The 16,551-nt window shown below is 35.8% G+C and overlaps 2 protein-coding genes across 2 annotated transcripts; both read left to right on the top strand.

The window, feature by feature from the left end:
- Positions 1–38: 38 nt before the first annotated feature.
- Positions 39–7,604, top strand: LOC104908548 (probable Ufm1-specific protease). The gene is made up of 12 exons (XM_010697666.4): positions 39–711; positions 1,310–1,569; positions 1,982–2,069; positions 2,193–2,368; positions 2,730–2,820; positions 3,120–3,242; positions 3,476–3,523; positions 3,605–3,681; positions 5,821–5,909; positions 6,054–6,165; positions 6,551–6,653; positions 7,031–7,604. Exons 1-12 carry the CDS (start codon positions 168–170, stop codon positions 7,258–7,260), a joined length of 1,941 nt encoding a protein of 646 aa, XP_010695968.1. The 5' UTR covers positions 39–167; the 3' UTR covers positions 7,261–7,604.
- Positions 7,605–11,659: 4,055 nt separating this feature from the next.
- LOC104908547 (pentatricopeptide repeat-containing protein At5g50280, chloroplastic) lies at positions 11,660–15,682 on the top strand. The gene is made up of 2 exons (XM_010697665.4): positions 11,660–13,034; positions 14,041–15,682. The coding sequence occupies exons 1-2, from the start codon at positions 12,217–12,219 to the stop codon at positions 15,350–15,352; spliced, it is 2,130 nt and encodes a 709-aa protein (XP_010695967.1). The 5' UTR covers positions 11,660–12,216; the 3' UTR covers positions 15,353–15,682.
- The last annotated feature ends 869 nt before the right edge of the window (positions 15,683–16,551 follow it).

Consider the following 16,551-nt stretch of genomic DNA (forward strand, 5'->3'; position numbering starts at 1 on the left):
GTTAATCCAAGTTTTCTCCTCATTAAACAAATAAAAATAGTGTTGTTCCGTTTTTTTAAAAAAAAACTATAGTGTTGGAAAGAGTATTACTGTATAAGGAGGAGAGGAGAAGAGAAGAGAGGAACAAGCTGCTGAAATCAATTTTGACCAAGGAAGGAAAATCCGCCATGGTCAACGGCAAAACCATTAGGGTTTTATCCCGTAACCTCATCCTCACCAAAAACCACGATGTATCTCTCCAATGGCTAATCGGATCACCCTTCTTCCCTCAATTCACCATCATCTCCACCCTCCGATGTCTTCGCTCCTCGCCGTCCGATCCTCTCTCTCCTGATTTCTCCAAAGAAGCAGACGATCTTAGGTCACTTATAATCAAAGGATTTCATGTAATCGGAGCTCTGATTATCGGCAAAAATGGCGATTTGGTACAAATTGCGAAGCAGGCGATTAATGCTGCGTGTAAATTGAGGGAAATTTTGTATAATGGAGATGATTTGAGAAATTTTGATGTAATTGGTGGTGTTTCGGGTTCGAGCAGTGGTGAATTGAAGTTTTTCTGTGCGAATTTGGGGGATTTGAATAATGTTGAGGATGTAGAGAGTATTTTGTATGAGGAGAAACCAGAGAATTATATTTGGGAGAAAGGTTGTTTGCTTAAATGTGAACTTCCTATCAAATTGCCTGTTTATGTTCCTGCAAATAATAACTCAGGTAAATTTTTTACAGCTAAATTGGTGAAAAATTGAAGCTTTATTATTGATGATATTGTATGTGTATTATTCATTTATGTAATTGGCCTGTTTTCTGGAGATTTGGTGGAAATTTTCAATATTTGAATCACTACTTTTAGTATGTGATGTTTATGGCGTTCTTCTTTTTGTTAGATATAGTAGTAGTTTATCCCATGATGTTCTAAATTTATGTTTATGCTATAGAACAACAATCATATCGGAACCTTAATCATATTAGAACATGCAGCTATGGATGGATATTATTGAATGTAAGGCTTAATGAAACAATTGATTCATTAAAGCGTGTTTAGACTCCATATAGTGCTCGAATGAGATCAGATAATATATTCTAAGACTATGCAAAGTCATCCCCACATTAGAAAGGAACGTTGTCGGAATTTTTTGTAGTCCTGTTTGCTGAGGAATTGTATGAATAATGATCCACAAGCATTTTTCGTCAGATTAATGGTCAGTGATAAGTTAGTCAATGGCTGAATCCCAGTACTGAAAAACAGTTATTTGGAGTTCTATCAGTTTCTAAGTACAAGGACCACTTTGATCACTTTGATGTAACCCAGATGCTGTGGGCAGATGTTTGAATGCAACTGAAGAACTTGCAACTTTGTTTAGAGATCCCCGTCTCACATTCATCCTGGAAGTATTGGACAGATCCTCTGATGTTTCGACTCGTTCAGTCATTATTCGTGGTTCAGAGTTGGACTTTCAAATCGACAATTCAAAAATGGAGCTTTTCGGAGACACTGCTAAAAAGTCTGAGGGAACGTCATTGTGCTGTTCATACTTTTGTTCAGATAGCAAACCAGCTGTGGGTGCTGAGGTAATGAATTTGATATATGTTCTCCTTGGTATGTGAATATATTAGGGAGTCATAAAGGTGTTGTAACAGGTCATTGATTATTATTAGTTACTCCCTTCGTTTTTTCAGTTGGTTCACTTTGACTTTAAATATTTTAGTGGAATTTATAAAGAGTTGAAAAGATTTAAATCTACATTGAGACAAATCTAACAATATTACACATAATAACACTTGCTTTTGTAGATTGAAAGAAAAATATAGTCATAGAGTAAAAAGATATGGTCAAATTGAAATATAATAGTGCAAAAGTCGGGGTGGAACAACTAAAAACAACAGAGTTAATAGTATGCATATGTTACAGCATTCTTTATGGCTTCTGTCAAAGCTGATTGTCAGCAAGGTCAATTCTTCTTCTGAAAGTTACTTTGCTTAGAGTGCAGATACTATTCAAGTGACTCCCCTCATAAATAAATCGAGAACGTCTCCTGAATCTGCTGCACCCATGGCAGAGTATTGTCCTGGTATAAATATTTCTTCTTGCATTTCAATCTGTTTGGCTCAATCAACTTTTTTTAGGTGTTCTCACAGTGGCTAAAATGCTAATGATACATGTACTTTTACTTATAAATATCTCCTGCTTTCAGCTCCAGAGGAAGCCCTATTGAGGGTTGTGGATTATAAACTGGAAGTTATATGTTATGCTGTCAAAAATCTACCTCTCTCACATGCAGTTTCAAAACTATTGATTCCTGCCTTAGTTGACCAGTTAACAACAATGAAGAACATCGTTGCACCTTCTTTTTTAGATCAACATCCTCAGGTATGAAACTGCCGTTACACACTCCTTTCAACATCTTGCTGAGAATTCATACCCAGATTGTTCTTCCCGTGAGCACCTTATTTCATTTAAAGTTGTTTTAGGGTCATCCACTTTCTGGCTATCTTTAGGAACTGTCTGAATTGGGTTTTGTTTGAATTATCTACGGGTATTTCTGTTTGGAATTTGATTATCATGCTCATTTCATCCCTTTATTTTACTCTATCTATAGTGGTTGCTTATGTACAGAATCAGATTGCTCCATGATCAGATTCTTATTTGATTTTTGTTTCTAATTGAAGTGGATTTTCTTACCACATGCTTTTTGCACTCGTGATCATTTGTCAATGTTTTGTAATTGCAGCTACATCCATACCACTTTTGTCCTCCGGGAATTTTGCACCCAATAACAGTTTTCTATGAACTGAGTTATGGTGAAACGGAATTAAAGCAAGGTATGTAGAGGTCTGTTATAAAGCTTAAATGGGAAATTAAGTTAGTTGGTTTATTTGAGAACCTGCAAGCTTGCGTTGGTAATAGAACAAGGCAAACTTGCTGATTAACATTTAGCATTATAAGAAAAGATGCCAAGTCGGGACTTCTTGCTCTGAACTACACCTACTTATTTGATTGGAAGGTTTACCTTAAGTGTGTGAGGAATAGCCTGACTAGACTATGAATTTTTTGGAGATATATAGAAGTATATTTTGGGCCATAAATGTTCTTATATATAATATAATCTAATTACTTACAGTTGAAGCTAGGAGGGCCCTTCATCTTCGATTGGGTTTGCCTTCTGATCGCCCTCTCCTACGAATTGCCAATGCCCTAAGATTTGCAAAATCCGCTGCTAACGAAGGGGTCTCTGCTAGGAAAGGTAATTATTGTGCTTTCAGTCTAGTTGACTTTGCCTTGGTTTGTGAATTTTAGTTGTCCCCCATTTTAACTCAATTTGTTATGATCTCTCTTTCCATATTAGCCTAAATGCCTAGTAGGATAGGAGTGCTAGTAGAGTTCCTTACAGTTATTTCTCAGAAGAAAGAAAAGAGTTCCTTATAGTTGCATCTCTGCATTCCCTAACTTTTTAAGGCATCTTGACTATGCTTTTAGGCTATTCATTGCTGAAGGATGTACATGCTGGCATTCCTAGCAGTGGAGGTTAGTATCTTTGTACAACATGACCTTTTTACTGTATCATTCCATATATACATATCTCTCACGTCTATTTCTCGTGTACAGTTTCTGGTGGCCTCGTGTCCTTGGTTCAAGGTTCTTATGAATATCACCACTACCTTCAAGATGGTTTTGATGACTCGGTAGTGAAAGCCCTTTTGTCTGTTATATTAATCATAGAAAAATGTTGCTTATATAAATAATTTGCATGGAGTAAAACGTTAAAGCAAATTTTTTCTGCGAATATAAGTGTTAGATGTGAAGGTGATGGAGGGGTTATTTAGTACCATCACCAACATCAGTTAGGTGTAATTGGCTGTGGTGGCTGTAGGAAAGTTGTGGATATTCTGTCCTTTGATATGTGGAAAACCTTTAGTGATTCTGATGATTATCCCCCACTTATATCATATTATAAAGGATTATTTAACTAGAATAATACAAACTTTGGCCGCTTCACCCGCAATTATACAAGCTTTCGATGATATTGAATATATCACTCTTTTAAAAATTTCCCCTAGTAAGTCATTACCGCTTCTTAACTTGTTGAAGGAAACGTGTTGTTATTTCATTAGTTGGTTTTTTAATTTTTATTGAAATTTTATAAAACACAAAGACTTTTTTTACCCCTTTTCTCCTCCAACTTCCCTTCAACTAATCCACTCTCTTTCACTCCCACCCCTACGGCCGCCCTCCGGAGACCACCCCCAAAAAACAAACCTACAATCTCATCAACGCATAGCAAGATGACTACCACCACCAGCCCCTCACAGGATTAAGATCATAATCAACCTTATCAGCGCCATCAATGGCAAGGTCGATACGAGGGTGATCATCAAGGAAAGAGAGAGGAATACCAGGCCGAGAACCATGCCAGATTTGACGTATTTGACAGCTTTTCGGTGGCGGAGTTTTTTTGTGGTCGTCTTGAGTTAGGGTTGGGGACGAGAGAGATTTAATAGTGGTGGAGAAAAAGGATTCGTTGCGGAGGTTGGTGTAATGGCGATGTTGGATTGAGGAGTTTGGTGGTGGTGTGGCGGTTGAAGGTGAAGGAGTGGAAGGGAGGAGAGAGAAAGTGGCGGAAGCCATTAGAGAGTGTGAGCGTGAGTGTGGGAGAGAGAGAATGGAAGGTGAGAGCAGAGAGAGAAAGCGCAATGCATGTTAGCACGTGGGTCTGGGCTGGTTCGAGTTGATGGTGGGTAGGGGACTGGGTGTGTGGAACTTGGGAGAGGGGTCGGGGTGGTTTTGGGCTGGGGTGGTTTTGGGCTGGGGTGGTTCATTGGTTCCAGCAGTGGTGGGTGGGGGACTAAGGGTGGGGGAGGAGGGTTAGAGAAAATGTTATTTTCTTAATATTTTTTTTTCTTTTTTTACCTGTTTTACAGGTTCTAGGTAAGATTGACCTACTGTAGGAATTTTGGTACTTCCTCTGTTTCAAATTAGTTGTGACACTTTCACTTTTTACGCATGCCAATGTAAAACTTTTAGGACATATATCTCTAATTTTGTATTTGTAAAAATTATAAAAAGTACATACTGAAAAAATACATATCAAGACGAATCTAACAAAATCTCGCATGGCTATATTATAATTCACATATAACACAACCAATGGTCAAAGTGAAATTTGTGAATAGTGTAAAATCTCAAAATGTCACATTTAATTTGAAACGGAGGAAGTATAAAGTTTGATATATTCAATAATAATCAAAAGTTTGTATTATTACGGGCGAAGCGGCTAAAGTTTGTAATATTCAAGTTAAATAATTCTATTATAAATGACTAATTATTTATTTATTATTTTTCAGTTCGGTGAGATTTGGATATATTTTGTTGTGTCCACCTTTGATTAGAATGCTTCTATCTCTCTGATAATTCTCAAGTGCACTTCTAAGCTAAATATAGGTGAGGTTTGAAAGGAGGCCATGACCATGTGATAATAGAGATAAATCCTTTTTTTTTAGTTATGTGCATATTCTAATGCCAATTTATAGTGCTTTAAGATATCTTAAGCTGGTATGCTCTAGTGAGATATAGCATTAGCTATTTAGAAGGTGATATGAAACCAGCGACTAGTTACCATTTTGGCATTTTGTGTATTAAGTCGCTCATTTGCCGATGTTTATCCAGGGAGGGGGGAAGAGTTGGGAAGCATGTGGGAGGTTGGCTCTAAAATATGGACCAGTTTCTCTCTTTTTTTCAAAGTTTTAAATATACTTTTGCTGCTCGCTGTTCTTGCCATGATTAGCTTTTTTCACTGACAAGTTATATTCTGAAACATTTACTAGGGGTGGGGATGTGCTTATCGCTCATTACAAACCATAATATCCTGGTTTAGACTCCAGCACTATACTTCAATCAATGTCCCAACTCATAGGTAAGAGCGGCTAATGGGTTATTGAGCTTAATTTTTCTGTAGAACATATGTTTGTCAATGATCACTCATAGGTGTCAGTATCTTAATTTATTGAATATTTGATAACATAACAGAGGATGCATATTTCCATGTTATATTGCTCAGGGAGATACAGGAGGCACTAGTGGAGATTGGTGATAAAGATCCTTCTTTCATTGGCTCACGTGAGTGGATAGGTGCCATTGAGTTAAGCTTTGTGCTGGACAAACTTTTGGGTGTAAGTATGATGATCCGACTTTTCATAAAGCTATTTTTGATGTTCGTACAAACTCCTAATTGAACCTCATTTCTATTGTATGTCTGGTTCTGAAGGCAACACATATAAACTCCTTATATCGCATCATTCTGTAATTTCCTCACTTTGATCCATGCACACATGCAACCCCCCCCCCCTCCCTCTCCCCAAATCCACACACAGAAGGCAAAAGATGTATAAAAGCGCAAATTGAAAAGGAAAAGGGAAAAGGCTTTTTTTCCTGAGAATAAGGAGACACCTAAATATGCTGAAGTTCCTCATTTTGCATGAACTTGTAGCTTTGATATATCGGTATTATTTGGCTGTTATCAAATAAGACAAATCTTCTTTTATTTTATTCCAACAGGCTACCTGCAAGGTCGTCAATGTAAGATCAGGAGCTGAGCTTCCTGAAAAATGTCGAGAGTTGGCCTTGCATTTTGAGAACCAGGGAACACCCATCATGATTGGTAAATTTCTTTATATCCTTTTTCCATGTTCTTCCTCGGTCATTTTATTATACCGCAAAGTAGTAATTGTTATTCTGTCTTTTCTTTTCTGCGTGCAACTGGGAAGACCAGCTGCATAAAGTGTCTTAAGGTTGGTTCTATTGACACATTAAATCGATCTAGATACGTGAGGCCTTTAAGGGTAGTAGCCTCGATAGCATGGGTATTTGTAACTGGAGTGTATTAAGGTGAACGTTCAGAAGTCAAACTAAATGTTGCATGCATTGTATTACACTATTATGCTTCTCAACATAGCATTTGAAGAGTAATGTTTGGCTCACGTTCTCTCGTTAAGACAGCTATATGCGTTTTTTATTCTGAATTCACCGACAATGCAGGCGGTGGTGTCCTTGCGTATACACTTCTAGGAGTTGATTACAATGATGCAAGTGGTGATTGTGCGTTCTTGATCTTGGATCCTCATTACACTGGCAGTGAAGATATTAAGAAAATTATAAATGGTGGTTGGTGTGGGTGGAAAAAAGCTGTTGATAGCAAAGGAAAGAGTTTTTTCTTAGCTGATAGGTTCTACAATCTATTACTGCCACAAAGACCGAACATGGTTTAGCTGTCTGGCTGTGAAAAATTCAGTTGTTGCGACTCCAGAAGAACTCTAGGGGATGGAGATTCCAATACTGGCATAGCTAACTTCCCTCCCCGGTTGTTTACAGAGCCACGACATTTTTGGGAAAACTTTTGAGGATTAGCAGAGGTTTCCAGGTGTGCTAGAAAGTTTTACTAGACGTGACATCATGTTAAGCAACTTTTGTCATACAAATTACTGGGTTAATGTATTGCCTTAAGCTTGTGTTGTTATGTAACACCAAGGAAAATTCCTCTTCCAGGAAATAGAAAAATTCACCTAGGGTATTGAACATAATGCAAAATGATCTTCTTTTATATCTTTATGTATCTTCCAAGTGTTATTGAGGCGATTGTTGGAGATTAAAAGGCTAAAGTGATGATGGTAAATTGGTAATACAATGATTTAAAAGGCAACTTTTTTTCAATTAAAAATTTAAAGGAGAAATTGATACTAGGGGCTTAACTATGGATTATTCTGTGTAGGACTTAACTATAAAATGTTGTGACTTTAATTGGGCCTAGCAGATAACCAACATGTTTAAGTAGGTTATTCTATCACATGACTTATTTAATAAGCACTTGACCTCACAAATTATTTTGGACCCTCAATAACACTAATAGTTATTGAATCTTGTACACTCATATAATTTCCACTAGTTTTCCAATATTTGAAAGCAAATTAATAAACCAAAAAAATTGGATTAATTCATATAATTGATGAATCAGGTACTATTCTCCCAAAATTCTTCTTGTTTGTAGCATAAATTTGATCAATTTTCCGATCATCATTTTCATAACAAATCATAGTGTATCTCAACATCACATCAATGAAAAAATAAATGAAAAAGAAAGAAAAACAACTACATACACATCACAAAACACAAATTCTTTTCACCTCACATTAAATTAAAACAACTCACCACAAAGATCTGAATTGAGCTGCTGAGGTCCAAGATACATGGGTCATAAGGGTTGTGGTCATGGTGATGTTGTCATCCACTGATGAATTCGACAAAGTTCTTCCGCCAAAAACGGGTTGACTCCTTATGTCAATTTCAACTAATTGAGATTTGTAGGATTTCTGAAAAACTTTGTTGAATTGATGGATTTTCCTTTTGACAGTGGCTCATTTGAATGCTAAATGATTTTGGATGACTATCTAATGAGGGGTGCTCGTTTGACAGTACTAGTATGTTAATCCAAGTTGAGTTTATGTTAAAACAACCTAGAATTATCTGATATATGGACAAAAAAAATACAATTAGTCATCAAATTTACTCAATTGGAATTAGTTGAAACTAGTAGTTTAGGCATTATAAAGTTTTTGATGGGTTCGGAGGGGAGGTGGCGGAAGTAGGGAGATTGGGGTGGAGATCACAGAGAAGATTGTAGCGGAAAAATTGTGACAACCTTGATCAAGAATGGGATGGGGGACGCCTTGCCATCACCGGTGTGGCTGGTGCATACCGCCACTGCTACTATCATCCTTCTTTTACAGACCCTTCATTTATCTCTCCTCGTCGCTGATGTGTGCTTTCCCTTCCGCCGACGCCGGCAGTGCCACTGCTACTACTTGGTGTTGCCTGTTGGTGCTTTTTTTTTTCACCACCGCTGCTACTCGCTGGAAAAGGAACCCATTGACACCTTTGAACTCACTTGCAATAATCAACGATAAAAAAGAGACTCGCTGTAATCAACATAAAATTAAGGAAAAAACTTTCGACCCACGCAATGGAATTTTTTTAATCTTTGCAACCGGTTATAGGTAATCTAGGCTCAATTAAAGTTAGCAGAGGTCATAGTTGGGTCCTAAACAGAATAATCAATAGTTGGGACCTATTAAAGAAAACTGTTAATAGTTCGATCATATGATGTCAATTTTTTTCCAAATTTAAAAGTATATCGATAATATACATGCGTAGCTAACTAGGTAGTGTATCACATTACTAGGTTCTTTTGTTTTTTTTTATGTGAAAAAAGAGGGTATTGATTAAATGAGCTCTAATTTCTACTTAACAATCATCCTCCATCATGGAATCCATAATGCAATCCATCTTAGAATGTGAAACCTTTCCATTGAAGCAATCCATAGATAGTGCACACGTTCGTATGGTGAGCAAGATACGCACATGTACATGGATAATAAGTCAAATGTACATGAATAACAAGTCAAATGAATACATGTACATGGCTAACAAGCCAAATGAACATATGCACATCTTTGTTAGTATATGTTCATTGGTAGTGGTCGTTATGCTCACAACCTAATACATAATATTAATCGTGCACACCTCTTACTCAATATAGGGATGTGTGCACCTACTAATTTGCACCATTGAAGGTGACAACATACTCATTATCAACTTCATTAAAGAAAGTTAGAATTTGCATCGGAAACTACACATCATCAAGAATACTGTTTTTTACAGGAATCAAGGTAAATGACACATAGGTACTTCATCTGTTCTTAATAGTTGTAGTATACTATTTAGATATTAATTTTGACCTATATTTAATTACTATTTAGGTAAAAAAATCAAGTCATTTTTTTAATTATTGGACTGATCTTAATATATGTGTTTTAAATTGCAATAACTCTTCTCCTTTCCTATTGTACATGATGCTTTAGGATTTCCCCTACAATAAGTATCTCCTAACACTTTTCTTACCTTTTTGAAAGATAATAATTGTACAAGGCTAAAAGTACCATGAAACATAAGTACAGAAAATAGATTGGGGAAGGAATTTTAGGTTGAAAAACTAAAAGAAAAATATTTCTAGGTTCTTTTTTCTTTAAGTTTGGACAAAATTCTGAAAATTAAAAAAGAATTTTGACACTAGTGTGTTGTCGTAGGTTATGAATTGTCCTTCTAATTATAAATGTGACTTATTATAATTATTTTAAATTGAACTGAATTTCAACTGAAAATTGTTTTAAACTGAATTACAGTCAACAAAAAATTGATTAAATAGTACTCCCTCCGTTTCCTAAAGATCTTCCCACTTACTGTTCCTACAGATACCAAGGAAAATCAAGTTGTGTGGGGCATGGTGTGAGTAAAGTAGGAGAGAATAAGGGGTTAAGATAAATAAACAAATAAAAATGGGTTAAAGTAGGAGAGACAAAGGGAGTAAAATTGAATTAATAATGTAATGGTGGACCATATGATAGTGACATGAGAGGGTAAATAGGGAAATTCGTTTTGCCAAATAAGGAATAAAGCAAAAGAGGGAAGATCTTTTGGAAACACCCTTAAACGGAAAGAGAGAAGATCTTTAGGAAACGGAGGAAGTAACAAATAATAACCTAATTTATTTATTTTCCAAAATCATTAATGAACAATCACATAGTGCCTTAATTCATACTACAAAACTCAATATACTAATGTAAAAATGATCGACATACAAATAAACAATTATTATACATTGGGAAATGAAGATGTGTCGAAACAAAAAATTAAATTTCAGATTTCAAAATATCAATCAAATGTTGAATATTTAATATAATGTTTTCCACGGTAAACAAATCAACTTTTAATCGCGCTTTTGTTGGAAAAATATTTGACCAAAAACACGGTGAAGTAAAAATTGGACGCATATTTCATAACCGATTCTGATTTCCACCAGAATTTTTGAAGTTTTCCGTACGAAACTGAAATTATATAAATATAAACCGAATATAACCGTTTGAACCAAGTGAAGTAAGTAGATAATGAATTGTTTGAACAAATACTGCATGGGTCAATCAAAACACAAACTATAATTGAGAACTAGCCTTCATATGCACGCGATGCGTGCGTTAATTTTAAAATTTATTATTCTATTAGATACTTCATTCGTACTTTATTTATGATTAAACTTAAATGTGAAAAATTCAATAGTTAGATGAATTTAGATATATTAATTCGCTAATGTAAAAAAATAAAAAGGTTGTGAGTGATTGTTGACATTAATTTTTTGTGAATGAATATTGAATAGAAAGAACAAAAATAATGAGTTGGTTTAACTGAATTAAAGAGTATCAAAGGTAGTGAATATTCAAACTTTTCATGTGCACGTTATGTATGCCATCTTTTTTTATAAGGTATAAGTATTTTGTCCATTTAATTTTTGATTGAATTATTTGTTGCATATACCATTTTGAACTTGTTTTAAATGGCAAGTTGGAATGAGAATTTTTAAATGATTTGCTTTTGTAATTTTTTTCATTCCATTAATTAGATCATTAAAGATATTTTAGTCACTTCAAAAGAGGACACCACACCTCCTCCCTTGGCTTATATAATAGAGATAAATTGATCTAAATATATTGAACTGTGGTGGACTAAAACTAAAATTGAAACTTTTTGAACTAAATCAATTAGTTGGAAAAAACGAGTAATTAAATTAGGACACTCCACTTTTTAGGAGGTCACAGGGGATTTTATCCACTTTGCTCGCCAGTTCAATTTTCGCCCGGCTACCTTCTTCTCCGAGTTCAGCAGAAAAAAAATCATAAAGTCATCATTTGATTCGAACGAGAACCAAACTGTTTGATTTGAACGAACTACACTTTGGTTCGAACCAGAATTGAACCCACTAATTGAATTGACCGCTGTAATATAAACTCATTAGACAGACTTCCCTTATAGAAGTACCAGAGGTTTGTGTTCCAGATATTATCAAGGCTTCTGCTTGAGAACGAAGTTTAGTTTGTCAAAGAAAGAGACGATTACAAGAGTATCATTAGCATAGGAGCTTCAGAAGCTTTAATGGCGACGAGCTATTGATTGCAGAGAAACGTACTTATAACATATTAGCCTTTTGAGTCAAATGAATATTGCAAATAAGGAAATTGAAGCTTGCCCACCAAATGTTCGACGAAATGCCAAACTGGGTTCAGCTTCCATAGCATCATAATAAAAGGTTCCAACTTTTGACTTGAAAATTTCATTGCATTATGGCGGTAATGACCCATTCTCTCTCTTCTTTTACATTGATAAACATTACCCACACTTCAATTCTCTCTCCAAATCATTCATCCTTCAATGGTGTAACTCAAAGATTCAAACTTTTGTCACTCTGCTCAACTACTCCATCTTCTTCTCTCTCCTCTTCTTCCCCTGCTTCTTCACCCTCCATTTTCCTCCCTTTCCTTGAAGAACAAGAAGGAGAAGAAGAAGTAAAAGAGGGTGAACAAAAAGAGGAGTTTTCAGATGACCCAATTTACAGATTCTTCAAATCCCGCACTTCAACCCAAGACCCACCTCGGGAATCCAAATTATCCCTCCAGAGAAACCGGCGAACTGCTTGGCATTTGTCCAAAGATTTCGAGGAAGCCGAAACCGGTATCGAATTTGAGCTCAAGAGAGGAGAAATAGTGGATGGTAATGAAGAGATATTGAATGACAGAATTGAAAATGTGGGTATTGTAGAGGAAATTATGGGAATTGCAAGGAACTTGCCGGAGAATTTGACATTAGGAGAGGTGTTAAGGGGATATGAAGGAAAAGTAGGAGAGACTGAGTGTGTGGAGGTGTTGGATTTGATGATTAAGGAAGGTTTGATGGTGAATTGCTTGTATTTTTATGAATGGATGGAATTGCAGGAGCCTTCTGTTGTTACTCCTAGAGTTTGTTCAGTGTTGTTTCCTGCATTGGGGAGGGTTGGTATGGGTGATAAGCTGATGATTTTGTGGAGGAATTTGCCGAATACTAAGGAGTTCAGGGATGTTCATGTTTATAATGCCGCGATGTCTGGACTACTATGCAGTGGGAGGTATATATTTGCTTCATTTTTGTGATGCTTTTTAGAATGAGAAATGGATTAGGCAACTTGATGATTTAGCATGCTTTGTGCTTCACTTTTATATTGCTTAAATGACAGGTTTCTAGAGTCTATATGGATGTGAAGCATAATGCTTTACAACACAATGTTTTCTTTTTGTGTTGGCTTTGTCCATATACACAATGCTGATGATCGAGCCAGTTGGGTTCGGCCAAATATCTTAATGTTTTGAAGAAATTCTTCGAATGATAATTGGGCAAGAAGATTAAGAATGAATGTAATTTTTCTAGAATAGAAAGAGATAAAGCATATCCACATATCAAAGTAAATTTCTGTCTGAGTCAATATGCTTTCACCAAGTAACAGGGCATACATGGTAAGGAGGATATGATGTGCTTTTCTCTAGCTGACTTGTTATGGCTCACTGGGATTTCTTCTACCAGACTAACCATTATCTCTCTTTTCTTTCAATCTGTTTCATATGTAGTTATGTATGTGTATAGCTGCATACCTGTTACTGTTATATTCTCTCATTTTATCTTTTTCTATTTTGCATGTGTCTATGTGTTGAGGGAAGGTGTCTAGAACTTGGAATAAAGGGGTAGGAGGGAAAGTGTGTTTACAAGAGACTGTCACGTAGCGACATAGTGTCTTGGATCATATACTGTCTGTTGTACTTGTTTCATGATAGCTTCAATGTAGGCAGGTTGATTTTGTAGCTGATTGCTATCAGGTATATGGGTGTCCTGAGTCTTGGAAATCCACCTACTTGAGGATTGTGGACATGCTTGAGGGTGTGTGCATTCGAGATTGGTGTCGAGATGGATGTTTAGGGTTTTAGGGCAGGGTTTGTAAAGAGAATGGACGGACTCAGTTGACTTTGGAAAATATGCTGTTTATATAATAACTTACTCTATGTCATGGATCTTCTGATTTTCATGGACATGTTGAGAAGTCCCATATTTCTAGGAATCTAATAGAAAGATGGTTATTGTAGGTATCAAGATGCTTGGAAGGTGTATGAGGCAATGGAGTTGAATAATATCCTACCAGATCGTGTGACAGGTTCTACTATGATTACTGTCATGAGAAAGGAAGGAAGAAGTGCCAAAGATGCATGGGACTTCTTTGAGAGAATGAATAGAAAAGGAGTCAAATGGAGTTTGGAGGTTGTAGGAGCTCTGATCAAAACATTCTGTGATGAGGGATTGCAGAAACAAGCTCTAATTATTCAGGGAGAGATGGAGAAGAAAGGGATATCCTCAAATACCATAATATATAACACCCTTATGGATGCCTATTGTAAATCAAATCACCTCGAAGAAGCTGAAGCTCTCCTTGTTGAGATGAAGACCAAAGGCCTTTCACCTTCTTCTGCTACCTACAATATTTTTATAAATGCATACAGCAAAAGGATGCAACCAGAGATTGTTGAGAAGCTTCTTCAGGAAATGCAGAACAGTGGCCTTGAACCAAATGTCATATCATACACAAGCCTTATAAGTGCATATGGAAGACAGAAAGATATGAGTGATATGGCTGCAGATGCTTTCTTAAGGATGAAGAAAGCTGGTATAAAACCAACTTCTCATTCATATACTGCTCTAATTCATGCATATTCAATAAGTGGTTGGCATGAGAAAGCATATAAAGCATTTGAGAGCATGCAGAGGGAAGGAATTAAACCCTCTATAGAAACATATACTGCTCTTCTTGATGCATTTAGGCGGGCTGGGGATGCACAAACATTGAAGGAAATATGGAAATCCATGATTCGGGAGAAAATTGAAGGGACTCGGGTAACCTTCAACACTCTTCTTGATGGATTTGCAAAGCAGGGTCACTATGTAGAAGCAAGAGATGTTATCTGTGAATTTGGGAAAATTGGTTTCCAACCAACAGTGATGACATATAATATGCTAATTAACGCATATGCACGAGGAGGACAGGACTTAAAGTTACCACAGTTATTGAAGGAGATGACAGCTCTAAATTTGAAACCTGATTCTGTTACATACGCTACAATGATATATGCTTTTGTTCGTGTTCGTGATTTCAAAAGGGCTTTCTATTACCACAAGCAAATGGTAAAAAGTGGGCAAGTCCCAGATGCTGAATCCTATCGCAAGCTCAGAGCAATTTTGAATGTAAAAGCGGCCTTAAAGAACAAGAAGGACAAGAGTGCCATACTCGGTATAGTTAATAGCAAAATGGGTTTGTTGAAAGCTAAAAAGAAAGGTAAGAAAGATGAATTCTGGAAGAACAAGAAGAAAAATATAAGATTTCACAACCCTGATCATGTTAGGTGATGAAGTTGCTATCTGCTTATGCTAAAAAAATCCTCTTGTTCAAACCTTGGGGATACAAAATTCTTTTTCTTACTTGGTTCTTAGCTCTTATATAGATGCTCTCTTTGTCAGCATATAATGAGCATAGCTGCCTTTCTAGTTAATGTGTTCGACGACTTGCATGCCCGAAAGTGTAAATTGCTAACAGTTTACAGAAAGATATCATGTCCTGGATCGAATCAGGTATTCTATGTTCATGTATATTTTCCATGTATTTCTGTTGTAATGTTTACTGTATAGAAGCATTTGGATTTTGGAACGATATAAAACAACCTTGTTCACTGACAAAAACGGAAAACTTCTCACTGCTGATCATTTGTGTGATGTTTCGCTTCACATGTGTTGTATGTGATGTCACATGTGGTTAGATATGAACTCTTTTACTCTTCATTTTTGTTGATGCTAGAATTTCTGGTATTTGGTTTTAGTGATGGTGATAAACTGATGGTTTAAGGACTGTCAGAAAAACATATGTTGTATTTCCTCTGTTTTTTTTTATTGCGACATTTTTAACACTATTCATCAACCAACTTTGTTAAGCTATTTTGCATCTTCTATAAGAAAAAACATAATTAAGTGGGGGTATTGTTAGATTTGTCTCAATGCAATGTTCCAAATATGAAATTTTTACAATTTTTTCTTATTCGCAATAAGAGATATCAAATTTTGAGGAAAAAAAAAAAACAGAGGAAATATAATATATACCAGTTTTTCGAGCAAAACCAAATTCGGTAGTTTCTGCCTTTTGGCCTTCTTGCCTTATGTTTGCATCTTAAAGGGACCAACGTATAAGTGGGAAACTATGATTGTTGTATCCAGAAAAGAAAAGAAAGAAAATGAAAAATGACGGACGAGATCTGTGGTATGAATCTGCTTTGTAAAAAAAATTATTTGTATGAATCTGCATTTTTTCATTGAAATAATCAATTTATGTGTTATTTACTTCTTTTGTAAGTAAAAGGTGATTAGAATTACACTCCTATCTTATGCAATAATTAATTGATGCCTTAATAGAATATTTTATATCTTGAGTAAAGCAACTTCTTGAGGATCATGTCTTAAAATTTGAAGATATGTTTGGTTTAAGGATTTGAGTCAACTCAAAAGAATAATAAAGTTTGAAATCTCCTCAACTCAAAGCAATGATAAAGATTGAAATC

The sequence above is a fragment of the Beta vulgaris genome, chromosome 7 (assembly GCF_026745355.1).
Source record: "Beta vulgaris subsp. vulgaris cultivar EL10 chromosome 7, EL10.2, whole genome shotgun sequence".
Lineage (NCBI taxonomy): Eukaryota > Viridiplantae > Streptophyta > Magnoliopsida > Caryophyllales > Amaranthaceae > Beta > Beta vulgaris.